General features: G+C 33.2%; 2 protein-coding genes across 5 annotated transcripts; one reads left to right on the top strand and one right to left on the bottom strand.

The window, feature by feature from the left end:
* Window positions 1-163: 163 nt before the first annotated feature.
* Window positions 164-10176, top strand: LOC105331896 (uncharacterized). Of its 3 annotated transcripts, none has more exons than XM_066085012.1 (4): window positions 164-295; window positions 5389-5578; window positions 7164-7255; window positions 9655-10176. In XM_066085012.1, the coding sequence occupies exons 1-4, from the start codon at window positions 264-266 to the stop codon at window positions 9869-9871; spliced, it is 531 nt and encodes a 176-aa protein (XP_065941084.1). In that variant the 5' UTR covers window positions 164-263; the 3' UTR covers window positions 9872-10176. The 3 variants fall into 3 exon arrangements, with proteins under 3 accessions (XP_065941084.1, XP_065941085.1, XP_065941083.1); XM_066085013.1 differs by lacking the exon at window positions 164-295 and adding an exon at window positions 3062-3220; XM_066085011.1 differs by lacking the exon at window positions 164-295 and adding an exon at window positions 3944-4231.
* A 1906-nt stretch (window positions 10177-12082) lies between these two features.
* Window positions 12083-17052, bottom strand: LOC105331918 (F-box only protein 16). 2 transcript variants are annotated; one of them, XM_066085014.1, is made up of 8 exons: window positions 16861-17052; window positions 16639-16674; window positions 16173-16379; window positions 15305-15469; window positions 14460-14641; window positions 13829-13943; window positions 12714-12918; window positions 12083-12290 (listed from the first exon to the last, which is right to left on the bottom strand). In XM_066085014.1, exons 1-8 carry the CDS (start codon window positions 16930-16932, stop codon window positions 12223-12225), a joined length of 1050 nt encoding a protein of 349 aa, XP_065941086.1. In that variant the 5' UTR covers window positions 16933-17052; the 3' UTR covers window positions 12083-12222. The 2 variants fall into 2 exon arrangements, with proteins under 2 accessions (XP_065941086.1, XP_011432590.2); XM_011434288.4 differs by having other exon boundaries at window positions 12086-12290; window positions 12714-12921; window positions 16861-17050.
* Between the last annotated feature and the right edge of the window lie 140 nt (window positions 17053-17192).

Genomic DNA, 17192 nt, shown 5'->3' on the forward strand with positions numbered 1-17192 from the left:
GATAAACTTATCTTGTATGTGTATAGTAAAATGAAAATACACAGGCGAGATCTTGACATTTGTTTTTTACTTCTCGCTGCAACGTTTACTGTTGCAGTGAACTACTTTCTTCTTCCCAGCTGTTACACCTGTATCGGTGTAATTAAGCGTCATCTAGTAACAGGTAAGTAATCGTTGTTGTTTTATTTTCCGAGGACGTTGGATATTTTTAAGCCATCCTGTATTTATTTATTTACACCTTTATCATTTTCCGGAATTCCCTTATGTCAAAGCTGATGATGGGCAACAAATGCTGGTAAGGGTTTCATTAGCTATGTGTACGTACGCCATAGAGACGTACGTCTCTAAGTGGAGTTAATAGGTATTTGCCAATAATAGGTAGTTTAGTCACTAATTAGGGCCGAGAAACTATGGTTTACCTTTGATTTTATAAAATTATTAATTTGAATACGATCAATTGAGGCCACCTGTTTCAGTTAGGTTAGTTTATTATACTTACGGAAGTTGAGTTGGGATTGTTTTAGATATGGTGTGATTCTGTTGTAGATATCAATGTATGATAACACAACTTAGGCCTATTCACATAAGTTGGCGCTCGTGAGCATGAATTTTGCAAGAGATATATTCTGTTTGATCCCTTTATCATAACGCACTGGACCTTTATGATATAGTAGTTGAGTCATTATAACATCCTTTTCCTCAAAATACGATAGTTTTAAATTTCCTTTGCAGTAAATCGTCTATAAGCAATTTAGGACATTTCCTTAAACTTTGGAAACACTATTCTCTTTTGAGAACTGGACAAGCAAAGCCTTTGTAGTCTTGGATGAAGGCTATGGATGAAGGCTATGCCTGACCACTTCTCAAAAGAGAATATAAAAACCCTGTGTTAGGTCTCATGTTTTCTTTTTCTCACGTTAATTTCGTCATATTTATTATGACGACTTAATTATTTAATGGTAATTTCCATTATCATAAAGAGTATGGAACCTTCACAAATCCTGTTTTTATTTTTGAAGATATAATTAAAAGACAAAAGGACATCATGGAGATGATAAAAAGGCAATGACTTTTAAAGTTATTTTATGATGTTTCATATGCATGTTTGACATGACAAAAATTGTTTATGAATTGAGTCTTATCATGAAATTCAAAACAATTTTTAATTCAAACTTGATATATGTTTTAAACAAAATCTCTACAGTGCAACGCGTTTGAAATAGCATAAAGCATTTTGGTTTATTAAGCTTGGGTCATCTTTAGCGCCAAGTTGTGTCATATCTAAGGTTGGTGCAATGGGAACTTTCTATTTCAACCTTTAAACTTCCCTAAGACTTCCTGGAGTTTCAATTTAAGCCACCACCACCCCCCCCCCCCCCCGATTGAGTTTGCATCTGACTGTGATTAACAGAATGACAGATTAAAAGTGCAAATCTATACTCAAAGGGCTAATTCTAGCTTATTGAAGAAAACGAAATGACATAGGCCTGTTGTTTAAATCATTTTGAACCAGCAAAATCAAAAGAAATACATCCTTTCAAAAATAACACAAGGACTTTCGTGAACTTAAGGCGATAACAATAACAAAAACAGCTTATACGTGTACATGTATATATAGACATTGAATAATAAATTACGCCATCAAGCTAAACAAAACTACATTGTTTGATGTTAAAAAGCAGGAAGCTGTAAAATATCTGTCAGCTTGTCTGAAAGACTCGCCAAGTAAATGATCTACTTTGAAAAGAAGGCATAACAAATATTCTGTTCCGTACCAAACTCCCTTATTATTTGAAACCAACCGTTTATCATTAAGTTTAATGTTTATTGCATCGAGATCGGCCAATCTTTATGCTTGCATTTTAATATTAAATGTACCTATACGAGTATATTTACATTTTCCAGTGTCTTTGCCTGTGATAACACTACATATCGATTTTGTACTATATAGCTCATAAAGCCAAATTGAGGCGCCAGCGGGGTTTGCTTATTTATATTTAAATATTCAATCGTACGATGGTTTTATTAAATTGTATAAATATAAGTAATAAGGAATCATTCTTTGAATATTATGAGGTGATAATTTCGGTCGGGGCGTGATCAAATCTATCATAAAGCCCTTTGAAATGATCACTCATAATACTCAAAGAATGATTCCTTATTCCTTATATACAAACTGAATAAACGAAATCTAGAATTTTTGATTTTTCAAGAAGTTGACAAAACAAAACACACAAATTGCATGTCTTAACATCGCATACATGTACATGGTGCAATGGCTCTTGGAGTGATCACGTGACAAAATAACGTTTCAAAAGACTAGTTCAATAAGTTCGAAAGCTTTAAATTGGTGCCCCAAAAAACTAAAAGTCTTAATTTGTGAATTTTGTGTCGTTTCCTTTTAAACTGATTAGATTTGCTGTTAGTTTTTATGTGTGGAAATAACAAAGAGAAACGAAGAGGATTCCCCTAACACAAATTTGCTTGATGGGAATTAAAGTCTCGAGGTTGAGTTGCAACGATCGAGTTTGCGAGCGTTTCTAAGATTAAGCGTATTGAATGATTTCATCATCAGAGTGATTTTTGAAAAGTCGGACAGACTTTGTGTATATCGTAAGTTAAAATCATTGATTTGGTACGCTTGAAATTCATTCTGAATGATATTCCTGTACAAGAGAACCGTTGTCTACAAACGATATTGGTTAATGGCAAGAATGAACTCCGGGGGTGAATCTGTGCAATCATATCAACAAATTGTTATATTTATAGGTCATTTATTAATCATTTTATTTGCTGGTGTCATCTAACTGTTTGATTAGATAAGAACTATTTAATCCAAGATGAAATAGAACAAGTAATAGATAAAAACAATGTGCGTGTATAATATGATTAAAATACTCCATTATGGAACAGTTCAATATTTGTTCAGCAAGTGTTGAATCCTCGAGAGTATACACGTGCATATTTATTTATACAAGAATTAATATCTGTTCCGGTTTCTGGGGTTCGGGTGGAAAGAAGAACAGTGCGAATACTAGCAGTCTAAAATTGGCAGAGCTCAACTAGTGTGTGGCTTTTATATATCACGAGTTTCCGATGAACCAAGTCAAGGGACTATAGAATTTTTTTATCCTTATTGATATAAAAAGTGTTATTATTCAGTACATTTCATTACTCTCTTTCGGTACAAGATGGCGAGCAGGCAACAAGCTTCCTTGACGTACGTAGCAGTTTCATAAATTTAATTGCTCTTTCTTTTTTATGCGTTGCATTCCTGATAATGTTTATCATTTTTTAGAAGGTTCGAAAAGGTTAATTTGACGATTTCCCATATTTTCATGAACAGTTGTTGTCTTATTACCTCAATATGTTATTTGATTGGAATGCATTTGCATTTTAAAAACATGCAGAAATATCTTATATATAAATGAAAATAAATTTATAGGTGATTAATATTCCAGAGACAAAAAATGTAAAATATTTCGTTGAAAAAAAAAATGCTGCAGAAGTTTAACAATAAGGTTTTTAGTTCAGTTTTCCTAGCAAAAAGAATTATTTCTTATTGTAAAAAGAATTGTAAGTCAAACGTGTGGGGGGGGGGGGATTCAATTCTTGCAGCTCGTCGTATACAGCTATAAATAATATGCCGACTTGGTAATGCACAAGCTGTCGTCAAATTATATACCGATATTGATTAAACATACAAATAGACAAGTTTAACGCTGTTACTATAGAAATTCGGTGGTTGTCTTTAAACAGTGAGATTTAATCTCACTATACCTTTTTTCATCAGTTCAACATTGCTACTCAGTATTATGTAGCGAGAAAAAAAATCGTTAATATCTATTATTTATGAATCAAACTGTCTGCATGATAAAGATGTCTGGTTGAATACAACAGCCTCCATGCATGACGAATATTTTTTATTAATATGTGATACATTTTAAAACGTAATCCGATGAGAGAGGGTGTCTCTTAGGGAGAAAGCACTTTATGAGTGAAACAATTAATTCATACACGAGTTCTGAATTGCTGCATGGCTTTCGGATACAGCCACAGCGCACAAAGACCTTTCACCAAATGATGTGTGATGCGAGGCATAGCGAGAGCCCGAATACAGCGAGCTTACGGGAGAGAGACCGAGGTAGCATCTGCTGAGCTTTGTAGTCAAACCTATAGGGGGACTGTTACCAATGGGAGGAAAGAAATCTAAGTATCAAAATATTGAGGGGTAGGTACACGTACTATGTTCGGGGAAAGGGGGCGTGCAATTTTCCTCCCGCGTGCATTTTTACAAAATATCATCATTTTTGCTAAAAACCTATAACGGTAGATGTTTTGTCTATTAGACCGTACAAAGGTTTAATATGTTAACACTACTACTTGTTATGTATAATGGCATAAATATTAATGCTTGCACGAAGGGTTTTATCTTTTTCTTATAACAAAAAAGGCAGAAATATTTCGTGAAATTTTGCAGACAATAGTAAAATAATGTTGCTTTGTTATGCATATGCATCATGCATAAAAGGAGAAATCGATGTTTGCGATGAATATTACGTCTGCATCGCGAATAATAAATCCACGTTCCAATCTTTTTGGTGCAATTTGATCGAGTAGCTTAACAGATTATTAATTACCAAGGGCAGGACATAAGTTGACTTTAACGTATTGCATATAGCTGCAGGTGGAAAGCAGGTCTTGAGTTTAACATTGAATTGACGCTTTGATGTTTAATTATACATGTATTAGAAATCTCCATAGACCTGTCGTACAATTGAAATGCGTTGCATTTTTATATACAACAAAAACATTATCATCTAAAAAATTAGGCCCATTACTTCAGTTATAGTTTTCATTATAAATGATATATCTTTAACGATTTTGAAGGGGGGGGGGGGTTATACGAAGGACACTGGTGCTTGTTAACAGGACACCCAAGCCCCCCCCCCTTTTTACCTCATAAAACAGAAGACCCATTGGGGTCTGTCTAATAGAATTATATTTAAAAACATATCAAATTATTTTTGTTTAAATTACATTAAATTTAAAAAAAAAAAAAAACCCGTTTCCTTTTGCACATAATTGGGTTGGGGTGGGGGTGGGGGAGGGGGTGAGTCCTGTCAAGAAGCACCTTTGGGATAAGAATTTATAGTACACCTAGGTACTAAGATCATGATATTGCGGAAATAATTTTTTGTGGGACCTCTCTCTCTCTCTCTTTTTCGTCACGAGATACGTATCCTTGAAATAAATTTTTTTACGCATTGTGTTGATCGGCGGAAGTATTAGTGAAACCAGTTACCTATATTGTATACATAGAGACCTTCACCGAAGAGATTTTATACCAGGGATGGCATTAAAATTTTTCAATTATTTTAATGACAGTAAATGCACGTCAGACAAAGATGAAGCTTACCAAAAGAAGGGAGGGGAACCTAACCCTGACGACTACGAGAAGTTGTACTTTAAGGCGGAGTTTACGGCGATGGACAAGGAGAACCGAGGGAAACTGACCACCTCTGAGTTCGTCAAACTCATGATGTTCCTGGGGTACGGAGAACGATGGAAAGTAGATGTAAGTAGATGTAAGTAGGCATGGTCATTCATGCGTACGTATGGTCTAATGATTTTTTTTCAAGTACTAGTATGTACATGTATAGAGTATAATTACTCTTGATGGGTTTTTTTTCTATATGTGAATTTTTTAAAAAAGGCCTACCGCTTTATATGTTTTAAATCCCCTATATAACCTTCTCCACCTGACCCACAATACCAACTTTAAAGATCATATCTATATTAAAAATTTTTTGGTTTGTATTGTAGGTTCGGTGAATGGGGATTGTTAAGGGGGTTTAAAAACTTTTTTTAAGCAATATGCATTTCTCTCGAATTCACTTGTAGATGAAATATCATGTAAACTATTTGAGACAGTGGTGCTGTTAGCACCAGTTAGGAATTTAATATTGGGGGGGGGGGGGGGGGGGGGTTGCTTGTCAAAATATTTCCAAACCGATACAATCAAATGTGCCTTAAACGAATCCAACCAATCTACGTGTCGCGATCTTTACGAAATAACTCTATATTATTTCATGTTTTTTAAAAGTACAACCGACTAGACTTTGACATAAATAAATTAACTCTACTGATTTTATAGGCCTATATGATATATGTGCGTTCTAACAATGCACATTACAAAATATATTCCTCATGCTCATAATATGATGAAGTCAGGAAAAGGATTTTAAGATTTTACCGCATACTTTTTTTGGGGGGAGGGGGGGGGGGGGGTCGGTTATACAGAAAAGTTCAATGTATCTACAAAATTAATGTAAATTGTACATATACCCGGTAATGCAATCTGCGAAACAATACTTTTTCAGAATCCAATTGCAAAAACTACTTCAATATAAAACGTTCAAAGCAAATTAAACTTAGTTAACATAAAATATGAATAGTATGCAGGTAGGTTATATATATATCGACTCTGATATTTACTTCTAATTAAGTGGGGGGGGGGGGTGTCAGTGCAGATTAAATTGAAGACAATCTTTAGTGTGTCCGTTTTCATCCACCAAAGTCACAATTTGAGCTAAAAATAATGGAAATTAAAACTGGGAAAAAGATCCCACAATTCTTTGTTGTGTATACAAGACTCGTGCCATGGTAGTTACATAGCCTGTGCATACTGGTAAAACAGGTTTTACTAATGATATTGTTCAATATTCCAGTTAATTATTTAAACTTTTTCTATTATTTGTTACTCCAAAGTATGTACTTTTTCATGCTTTTTTCTGCCCAGCAACCTTTATGTAAAAAAACCAAAAACGCAACATAAACATAAATATTGTATAACAAAGGATTAACTCTGTATCTCACGTATATCTCAACTTTAGCTGACCATTCGAAATATCTTGTTTTAGCATTGTACACTGCGCATATACCGTATATCAGGTTTTTTCCGCGTGTATCCAATTTCAGCATTGTTCGCGACAATTTCTGAATTGCGGAAATTATATCTTGTTTTAGCATTGTACAATGCGCATATACCGGTATATGCATATTTTGAACATATTCGGGAGTGTGCCCCTTTTACTAGCTAATAATTAGGATTTTGAATGTCAATTTTCATCGCATTACTGCATGTATTTCCCGTTTTGCAGGAGCTGTTGAAAGCTGTTAATCCAGAAGGAGATGGGTATATTACCATTGATGAGTTCTACTCCGCTATGAAACGTCCTGGAGTCACAGAAGGGTAGTTTTAGTACATTATACTTCATACGAATGTCTGCATGCAAAGTTTTTTGCTCACCCATGCATAAAGCTGGTGAGTATGGTGTTCTGATGGGCCACTTCGCCCTTTCTCCTTTAAAGCGGAGATGCAAGATAGCGAAGGAACCAAAGTGCGAAGATGCGACTGCGAAGTGTGAAAATGCAAAGGTAAAAGTTCGAGGGTGCGCAGGCGAAATAGCGATACTGCTATCGCTCCTTCGCCTTCGCCTTCGCAACTTCGCACTCTCGCCTTCGTACTTTCTCTTTCGACTTTTTAGCCGGGCTCTGCTGAAAGCAGAGTCCTGGCTATAGGCAGGCAAATCGCCAATGTTACTATAAATAGCACAAATAAACAAAAAACCAAACAGCGTCAAGGTAAAGCTTCCGCTATACCAAATAGTTACACAAAGAGCCACGTTTTGTCAAAAGTGTTGGCATTTTTTTTTACTTTTTTTTAAATTTCGAATTAATTGTCTATCTTTTGTAGTTTTCTTATTAATAACGTGTTTTTAAAACATTACTATGCATTTTGGACACATACAATGCGCATGAATTTCCATGAACTACTTTGCTGCGCGATGAAGAAACGGGGAATGAATATACAAGTTGCTGTCCTTTAAAAAAGGACTACAATACGTGGACCATTTGCATGTGTTTCCAACGAAAACGTGAAAGCCTTTTAAGACTATCAGAGATTCCACCGACTCTAGCCCTCTGCTTTTAATCACTAAATTTGTACGTTGTATTACGTATACATATATTTATAGCCCTGACTTTTTATCTCAGAATTTAAAGTGTTCATACTACTAAAAATAATTATGATCTATCTATGAATGAAGTTTGCATGTATAGTATCAGGCATTCGGTGAATTTTAGTATTTGCGCACACATTATGATTCGCACTACTTTGTTAACTATGCAGAGACAGCTTTTTGTAAATTAAAAATTTCATATTTTGATGCATTTTTCTTGAGATTTTAACTTTTATACAGGGACATAATTATTCAATCATACTTTAATGCTTAAAAAAATTTAATCGGGAAGTACCCTAGCTTCGCCTTTTATAAAAGTTGTGTATTCGGAAAAACAACAAAACATTGCTAATTATGCTATTTGATGCATGTTGTAGTTTCGGCTTATTTCGTAATTCTGATAGTTCATATCACATGCCAATCATTTCTTTAAAAGGAATACTTTGTTTCTGTACTGTTTACCGACAACTTTACAGCGCCTTTGAACTTATGTGTGCATATGTGTCCCGATCCCGATTCAGATAAACGTGTGTTAGCCTGGTTCCCTGAGATACCCATTACGCACAGGAACCAGGCTAGCTCATGCGCAGGCTGAATTTTCCCCATAGCATCCGGTTTAACCTCGCTTATATATTTTCTGCGTGGACCTCAGGGTCCACGCAATAATGATTGTTGCAAAATTCAAGGCAGCAACTGTTAAACTGTTTAACTTCTACTAGACAGACATATTTTTTGTTTATAGCCGCTTACAAAATTTGGTCGCTCTCTGATGCTTTGCCGACATTAAAAGCATGAGAGAGAGAGAGAGAGAGAGAGAGAGATTTTCAGTCTTTACTACACAATATGCGTAAAGACACACCAAAAGAGCCCGACTTTCAGTACTTCAGTACTTAGATTATGTTTGTGGGGCTGTCTATCGTTTAAAAATAATTTTAGCTGTATAAAATGACATCTGCGGCAGAAAACGAACTTTTGAGAATTTATTTTCAATTTAACCGCCTGTGCAGATCCATAATTTTTTCTAGGTGAAGGGTCCGAGGGATACTTGTATGTGCCGTGGGGTGGGATGCATATTTTTGATAATTATACTAAGTGATCCACTTGGTCAATGTTAATAATACGCAGTTGGCACATAGCATTCGATAGAAAAAGTACCTCCATGCAAGGTTGTAAAAATGAAGCACCAATCTCTCTGCCAATTTAAAAATTCATGTAGTATTTCAAGAAAATCGTTTAGCACATTCTTGTATTAACTTTTCACATGATGTTCTTTTAAAGTATTTAAACTAAATAATTACCCGTAGAAGGTGCATTCAAGTTTGACTGTTTGACTGACAGTCAAATTAGACCCACTTTTCAAAAAAAGTCCTTAATATATAGTTTGCTCATGTTCCGTCTCAAATGTGTAAAAAAGGAGTCACAACAGGGATATATTCAGACAGGATTAGGATTTTTGGCGATTACTATAAAATAGCATATTTAAGATGGCAAGTTGTGTCACATGTAAAACATTGATGCCCAGATAAGCAATGCAGACCATGGGTCTCTTGATATAATAATGTTGTTGTTATTAATAAAATAGTAGCAATAGAACTATGCAAATGAATGCATTATTTTATCATCAATTAAGCACATCGCGACTACGAGACATGTTCTTCAAGTTTGACGACAACAAAGACGGCCGAGCAACGAAGGAACAGATTCTGCAAGGCTTTGCGGACATGGGAATTGAAGTTGATGACGACATCAGAGAAAAGATCAACAAACTGGATACCAATAACGATGGTAAAGTGGCCTATCAGGACTTTGTAAAAAGCCAGCTGTTGACGAAAGGCGTCCTCAAGTAGCAGACGACAGTTAGGAGAAATTTTATACTTACAAACGACTATTCTCCGGGTGCGGCTACATGTGTGCAATGAAGGATATTTTTCGGTGTCATGGGCAAACGTGTTTATATTTACATTGAAAGAGCAAGGACTCGAGCTTATGGAGACTTGTGGAAAAGGGGACCATTTAAGTATTTGGTCTTTTATGATATTTTTTTTTATATTTTATTATCTCTGCCTTGTTTTGAATTACTTTTAATATCCAGTATTTTGTTTTTAATATATGTTTGCAGGCTTAATTGAATAAAACCTCAATTTGCAAAAAATCTCACTTCTTTCAACGAGGAATGTCATGTCTATCTCGTGTTTTCCGACAGAAAGGTTTCTCATGGTTACTAAAATCATGACCTTGTTAACTTTTGACACACACACACACACACACACACACACACACACACACACACACACACACACACACATATATATATATATATATATATATATATATATATATATATATATATATATATATATATATATATATATATATATATATCCAGAAAAAAAGTCTTAGTGGTCGGACAAAATATAGAAAACTTAAATGATTATAAACACAAAGTCAGAGCGCTTATGTTTTACCTTGACTTTGTGTTTTTATTCATTTAAGTTTTATTACACTGTTTTTGTGTTAGTAATAATGGAACAGTCAGAAAGAAGTCTGTGTCTTTATCATTGCGAGGTCTTCACCCGTAAAAAACGTTCACAAAGTTAATAGAGACAGGCTGAAATATACACGCCCGTTTATCGATTGGTCGAAATCTACAGCGACTGAAACTGACAAGAAAATGACAGGACAGATATTGACACGCCCTGTTTAAAATTTCACATAAAAAATGAACGATTTTGTTCGTAAAAGGATATACATTTGCAAATGTAAATACTGTATTACTATCATACACTTATTTTTTTATATAAAATAAATAAGAAAAATTACTCTGATTCTCCAAAGATTCACAGCAACACCGGGTCTGTACAGTGCTGCTGGAAAATTGATGAACCAATCTATTACCGGAAATCAACCGTACAAGAAGGAAACGTACAAATATATGTCAACAGTAATTACTGTGTACATACATCTGTAATATAGTAACTTTAACATACTAATAGTTAAAAGCATTTTAAAGATTGCAAGAGAGAAGGAATTACCGATAAGCTATGATTTTATCAACAACAAAATGCAACAACTGAACACAGCATGAATCTGTACTAAAGCATTTAATTCCAACAACATTCATTAAATGTATTAAACATTGTAGAATTATGTAATATCAAAATCGTAGAGGCACATTTACAAACACATACATATAAATTTACAGAAACCATAATTTTAAAACATTTGTAAGGTCAAACATCATATACCAGTACACACAAATTCAAAATAAATAATCTTTAGAAAAAAAAATTGGGGAACGTCTATCAAATAGAGAGAAAAAAATTATCAAAGTAATTTAAAAAGATGGTTAACTCCATCAAATTTCATTTGAGAAGAACAAAAATTTCTAAAACTATCCATAACTTGACCTTATTTATAGTTCATATAGAAAGAACAAAACCCTTTAAAAAACTATTAGCAAAAAAATCCTGCAGACTAAATACATGTTATCATATCTGTATATCATTACAAGCATATCATTAATTCATACCAAATATCTGAAGTTCAACGATCTACATCATATTCTAAGTATATTAGTAATACATGAATAGCTCTTTGCCAGAGCTAGAAGCACAGTGTAAATATACATACATGTACTAAATATAGATTTATAAAACATATGTTTGTTCACCATAAAAAAAAATGAGCTGTGGAATTAGCAGTGTTTTTCTATCCTTGATATAAATTGTGACCCAAAATTTTTTTAGGGTTATACTATTATAAGAAATTAAAAGAAATTGACTTTACACTTAAGTGTGGGACAATGTGTACATATTACATTGGACGGTATGCTGTGGATGGAATGTTTTTGTAACACAGACAATAAATACAAGTACATTTGTACTACATAAAAATAAATATCATAATAAAAGGACTAATAAATCAGAAACAGCTTTAAACTAATCTACTAACTCGCAGTAACAGTGACATCTACATCCTGGAAGATCTACGTAAAAATAATATTTTATACACTTCCTCAAGTTGTAAAATTACACTTAACCTTGATAATTCACATACATCTTATCTAAGTTCTCTTTCCACAAATAATCCAATACACGAATTCTTTCTTCTTGCCCATATATGTATGACACTGATTTTGACAAAAACATATGTATATATATGAAATGTCCCAAATTCTGAAGACATAGACCGGAATATTCTATATTTCCTCTTCGGAGTCCATTTCATCTGGAACCGTCCATGGCTTCTCAGGGAACAATCTGGCAGCTACAAAGTGATAAGATCAATATGTAGCAAAGGTAAAATATTTAAAAATAATCAGTTTTAATGCAACACATCCAAAAAACAATTTTCTAAGATGAAAATAAAATACTGTATACAGATTATTTTTGCCCTTCTTCACTTGCAAACGGTCTCGCTCTGTCTTGAATTGGCCAAGACAAAGTTGTGTTTAAATTGAGAAATTGGAATATATCTAGTCTTAGATTTGCCAGATTACAATGAAATGGTGGCGAATATTTCACTGTTTACAGAAGTTGACAGAAACATTAACAAATACTTTAATGTAATGTCAAAGGAGATTGATCAAGTTTTATGGACACAGTCAATCTTACGTAATAATAGTAAATTCCTTTTGTAAATGAAAATGCATATTACAACTCAAAGATAAACAAAATAAAAATTACTTACTAGGAGGGTCTCGTTCTGATCTTGCTGTGACAGGCCTTGACCCAGATTTAATCGGTGAGAATGTGTGTGTAGAGTTTGCGTTATTGCGAGTTGGACTTATGTTGCGCTTATTCTTGTCTAAGACCTTGGCCTCAAATGACACGTAGGGTGAGGTCATGGTCGCCCACTGAGGTCGCTGTCCAATTGTTGAATCCTCGCTATACAACTGCTACAATAAAAACAAGTACCAGTACTCTATTATGTATTTTTAATGCCATGATGCTAAGATTTCCGGATTTGCTACAAATGATCAATCAAGATGGTTTTACTTCTAAACTACATGTATAAAAAATCTAATTTAATATGAAACAAAAGTATTTACGCAGGAATATGGTGATTCTTGAACATGGTCAAATTAAATCCATAGTGTAATCAGAGACATACATGTAAATAACAGAGATTGGCAACTCCCCCATTAGCATGTTTTGTTGTTGAAAAATGTTACAAGACCAACCTTACTTTAAGAACTACATATTAGTAAACTGAGATAATGATCTTAAACCAAAGTGTATTGTTTTTATGAAAAATGTGCATGGGTTTTAGACATTTTTTAAACAAAAATATGAAAAAATAAGATTAATATATAGAAAATATATTGGCCAGCTATAAAACGTTGACGAAATATCCGACAACGGGAAGCCAAATGCCTCCTAAAATTCCTCTTTTAATATTGCTTGTAAGACATAAACCAATGAAAATATAATATTTTGAATGTTTTGGTAATAGGTTTTAGCTGTTTATATTTCAATATAAATGTTTATTAGAAAGATATACTGATTTAAACTGGGAATACTTTAAAATAGGGACAGTGAGATTTCGATCAGTTGCCAATCTCTGTTATTTATGTCTCTGGTGTAATTTTCCAAATCTACAGTATTTTTTTAATTAAGGTATTCTAGCATAGTCTAAATTTTCTATCAGATTTAAACCCACTAGCTAATAAATGTTAACATTTCATTTTCTGGCTTTTGAAAAAATTGTTACAATGAATAAAATAATATGAATAATCATTATCAGTACACTGTATTGGTATAACAGTATTATATACACTATATATGACTTTAACTTGCTCTTACAGATAATGACTGGGATTTCCTAGTTTGGTTCATAACATTGGTTCCTGTTTTAATTTTGCTTCTGGCATTCTTTGCAATCTCATCTGCTTCATAACCATAGTAACCTCTGTCTCGTCTGTAAATCATTGAAAGAGATTTTTAAATGAATAATTATCAAAATTTAATAAACAGAGAAATTGAGATTTATTTTGCAGTACTTTCAACCAATTAAAAAAAGACTTCCTTTTATTAAGGAAATACTTCATTCAGATACTGTAAATTCTTAATTAAACCAGAAATTTATATCTATTTATATTTTTACGTAAATTCGTGAGAAGCACGCCCCAAGGATTTTAAAACCTCCCCATTATTTTCTGAGAGTTGGGAACTGTAAGAAACATGGATAAAAGTTCCGCATTACCAAATTTATATTCTCGCAATTTGATACAAAACAGCGGGATCATGGAATTAAGTACTCGCATAATATAAAGAATTTAGTTTTTACAGTAGTCTGTTGAACAGCAATTTTTTCACTTACTTCACACAATACAAATAGGGAATGTAATTATTCAAAATATTTATAAAACATTCTATAGAACTATAGACATGTTTAATTTTCTTACTTCCTCGGAAGTTGCAACAATGATCCTACCTTTTTTTGACACTGTCCACAACATCATCATTATCTAGGACATTGTTACGCCACATGTCCTTTGGTTTAGGGTCTGAACCTCTCCATGGAATCTTTTTGTCTTTGTCTTTACTGGCTCTGGCTGACTTCACTCGCTTTCTCTTCGTCTCCAGCTGCAGATTCTCAAGCATCAGTGTTGGATCCTAAAATAAAATTCAAGATGTTGTATTTCATAAAAACAAAGACACTCTCTGAGCAAAAAAATTGTCTAAGGATTTTCTCAATCAAAATATGGTTATCAGGCATCAATGACAATTGGCAATATATGATGATGGAGAGTACCGGTAGGTAACAGTGTTTGTTTACTTGCCCTTTTTAGACATTCAGCTCAATTTCCTCTAAATATTTTCCCATTTCTAAAGTTTATTTTTTCTTCAAATACAAAAGAAAATCAAATTCCCATACTAGATAGTTGTTATTTCAAATTTCCCATTCAAAAAAATTGTCTAAGGATTTTCTCAATCAAAATATGGTTATCAGGCATCAATGACAATTGGCAATATATGATGATGGAGAGTACCGGTAGGTAACAGTGTTTGTTTACTTGCCCTTTTTAGACATTCAGCTCAATTTCCTCTAAATATTTTTCCATTTCTAAAGTTTATTTTTTCTTCAAATACAAAAGAAAATCAAATTCCCATACTAGATAGTTGTTATTTCAAATTTCCCATTCTGAATACTTGATGCCTAAACATTGCCAGTTCAACAGTTCAATTGACCCTGCCCCAGTTTGAAAAAGTCCTGACTCTAATACAATACATACATATCGGATATCAACAAGTTGCCATTTTTAGCTATGTTCTTACCCGTGGTCTTAGCACATGGATGTATTTTATATTTTCAATGTAATTTCTCTTCCAAACACCAACTTCATAAGGACTAGGGGTAAATGGCAGAAACCAGCCAAATCTGAGACATTTAGGCATCCATAGAGAATCAGTTTCAGAAAGAGTTTTCCAGTACCAGCTCACCTACATAACAAAAATCATAGATTTAAAAACATATTATGCATTTATATTTATAATCATGGTACATAAAAATCAATTCATAATAATTGAGTTTGAGTTCTGTATGTTGTTTATGACTTCATCAACGTTTGACGTTCAAATTTAGCTCAGTATTAGAAATAATCAAATCAATCATTCAAGACTCTGATGTGAAAATGACCGCTGTCCTACTGACTGCTAGAGGGCACTGAGACACAATTAACTTACAGCTTATTCTCATCATTGGATATGTTTACCAAGTTGTTTTTTCCTGTTGATTTAGTTCAAGAAAATAACTATGCATATGGTTCATGTACATGCAGTATGTCTCCAACAACATATGAGACCTTGTTTTTTCTTGATTTATCGTGTTCTACTAGAGTAAACTAGTCTTCTAATGTGCTAATGATTATCTGCTTGCTCTTCCTCGTTTCAAAGTAGAACTGAATCTTAATCATTACATTTGTATGTGTCAACTTTGTGTAATTTATGATACTTTTTTATATAATACTGGTTCTGCATTTATTTTGTACAGTTGTGTTCTGATCTTCTTTTACTTTCCATATGGCACTTAAACTTGTTTGGTTAGTTATGAAAATCTGTTGACCTCAAGATTGTTTCATTTAAACTCATTTTCATCTTTGCAACTGGTAATCTACTAATCATTTATTTAAAAATTGATGCTTACCCTTGCACAACGACTTAAACTTCTTGGATCCAAAAAAGAGAAGATATAAATGGACAAAATTTTAGGAAGTTCTCTGGTAAAGTCTTCACGAATACATGGTACTTTTTCATTTACGATATCTTGAACATATTTCAGTTGTTTTATTTTAGATTTGTTTAGTAGGTCCTCTAAAACTCTCCTTCTTTGTTCATCTGTCCATTTGTCATACTGCAAAAAAGTATTCATGTATTTGATAAATAGAACTTTGCTAAACACTATGTATTGAGAAACATTAAGATGTCATAAACAAATTGTGTTCATCTGTTAGCTATTGCCTTCTTGGACAATGATTTTTTTTAGAATAATATAACAAATTAACAATTTCAGAAAAGCAAACCAAGTCTCAAAATCTAAGTAGATATGATATTGGAGACTGAAATATCAAATAATGCAACAACTTCATAAATGTTTATACAAATACACATACCCATTTTCCCAACAATGAAAATCTCTCTTCAAAAATCTACAAAATAAAGATAACATGCAAACTAAATCCTTGTGTAAACTGCATTAAATATCCCAGTTGTTACGACATCGCTTCAGTAAATTGATTTGCACAAGGAAATATTAACTCGATACATGTGTGAAAAAATCATTCTTGCATGAGACTAACAAAACATGATCGGGCACCTGCCACATTTCTGTTTACCTTGTTATTTGTGTCCTCGTTACTCAGCGGAGTCCATGAACTTTTTATTCGATTTTTTGCAATCATCGACATTTCTAAAAAAGAGTTTGGTTCGAAATACTATGCAGAAAATGAAATAATATTCCTAAAAATTAAACCATTGAAAACCGCTATGCACCTCCAGTCGCCATTTTGAAGCTATTCTCGTTGCTAAACCGAGATTAAACTAGTTCTTTTATAAGAACCAGTCAAGTAATTTTGACTGAAAAGAACTATATGAACTAAATTGTGACAATAAGTGTCGATTAAATATCAAGAAAATTCAATATTGAAAATTTTAAAAATATAGATAA

Source organism: Magallana gigas, chromosome 5 (genome assembly GCF_963853765.1).
Source record: "Magallana gigas chromosome 5, xbMagGiga1.1, whole genome shotgun sequence".
NCBI classification, from domain to species: Eukaryota; Metazoa; Mollusca; class Bivalvia; order Ostreida; family Ostreidae; genus Magallana; species Magallana gigas.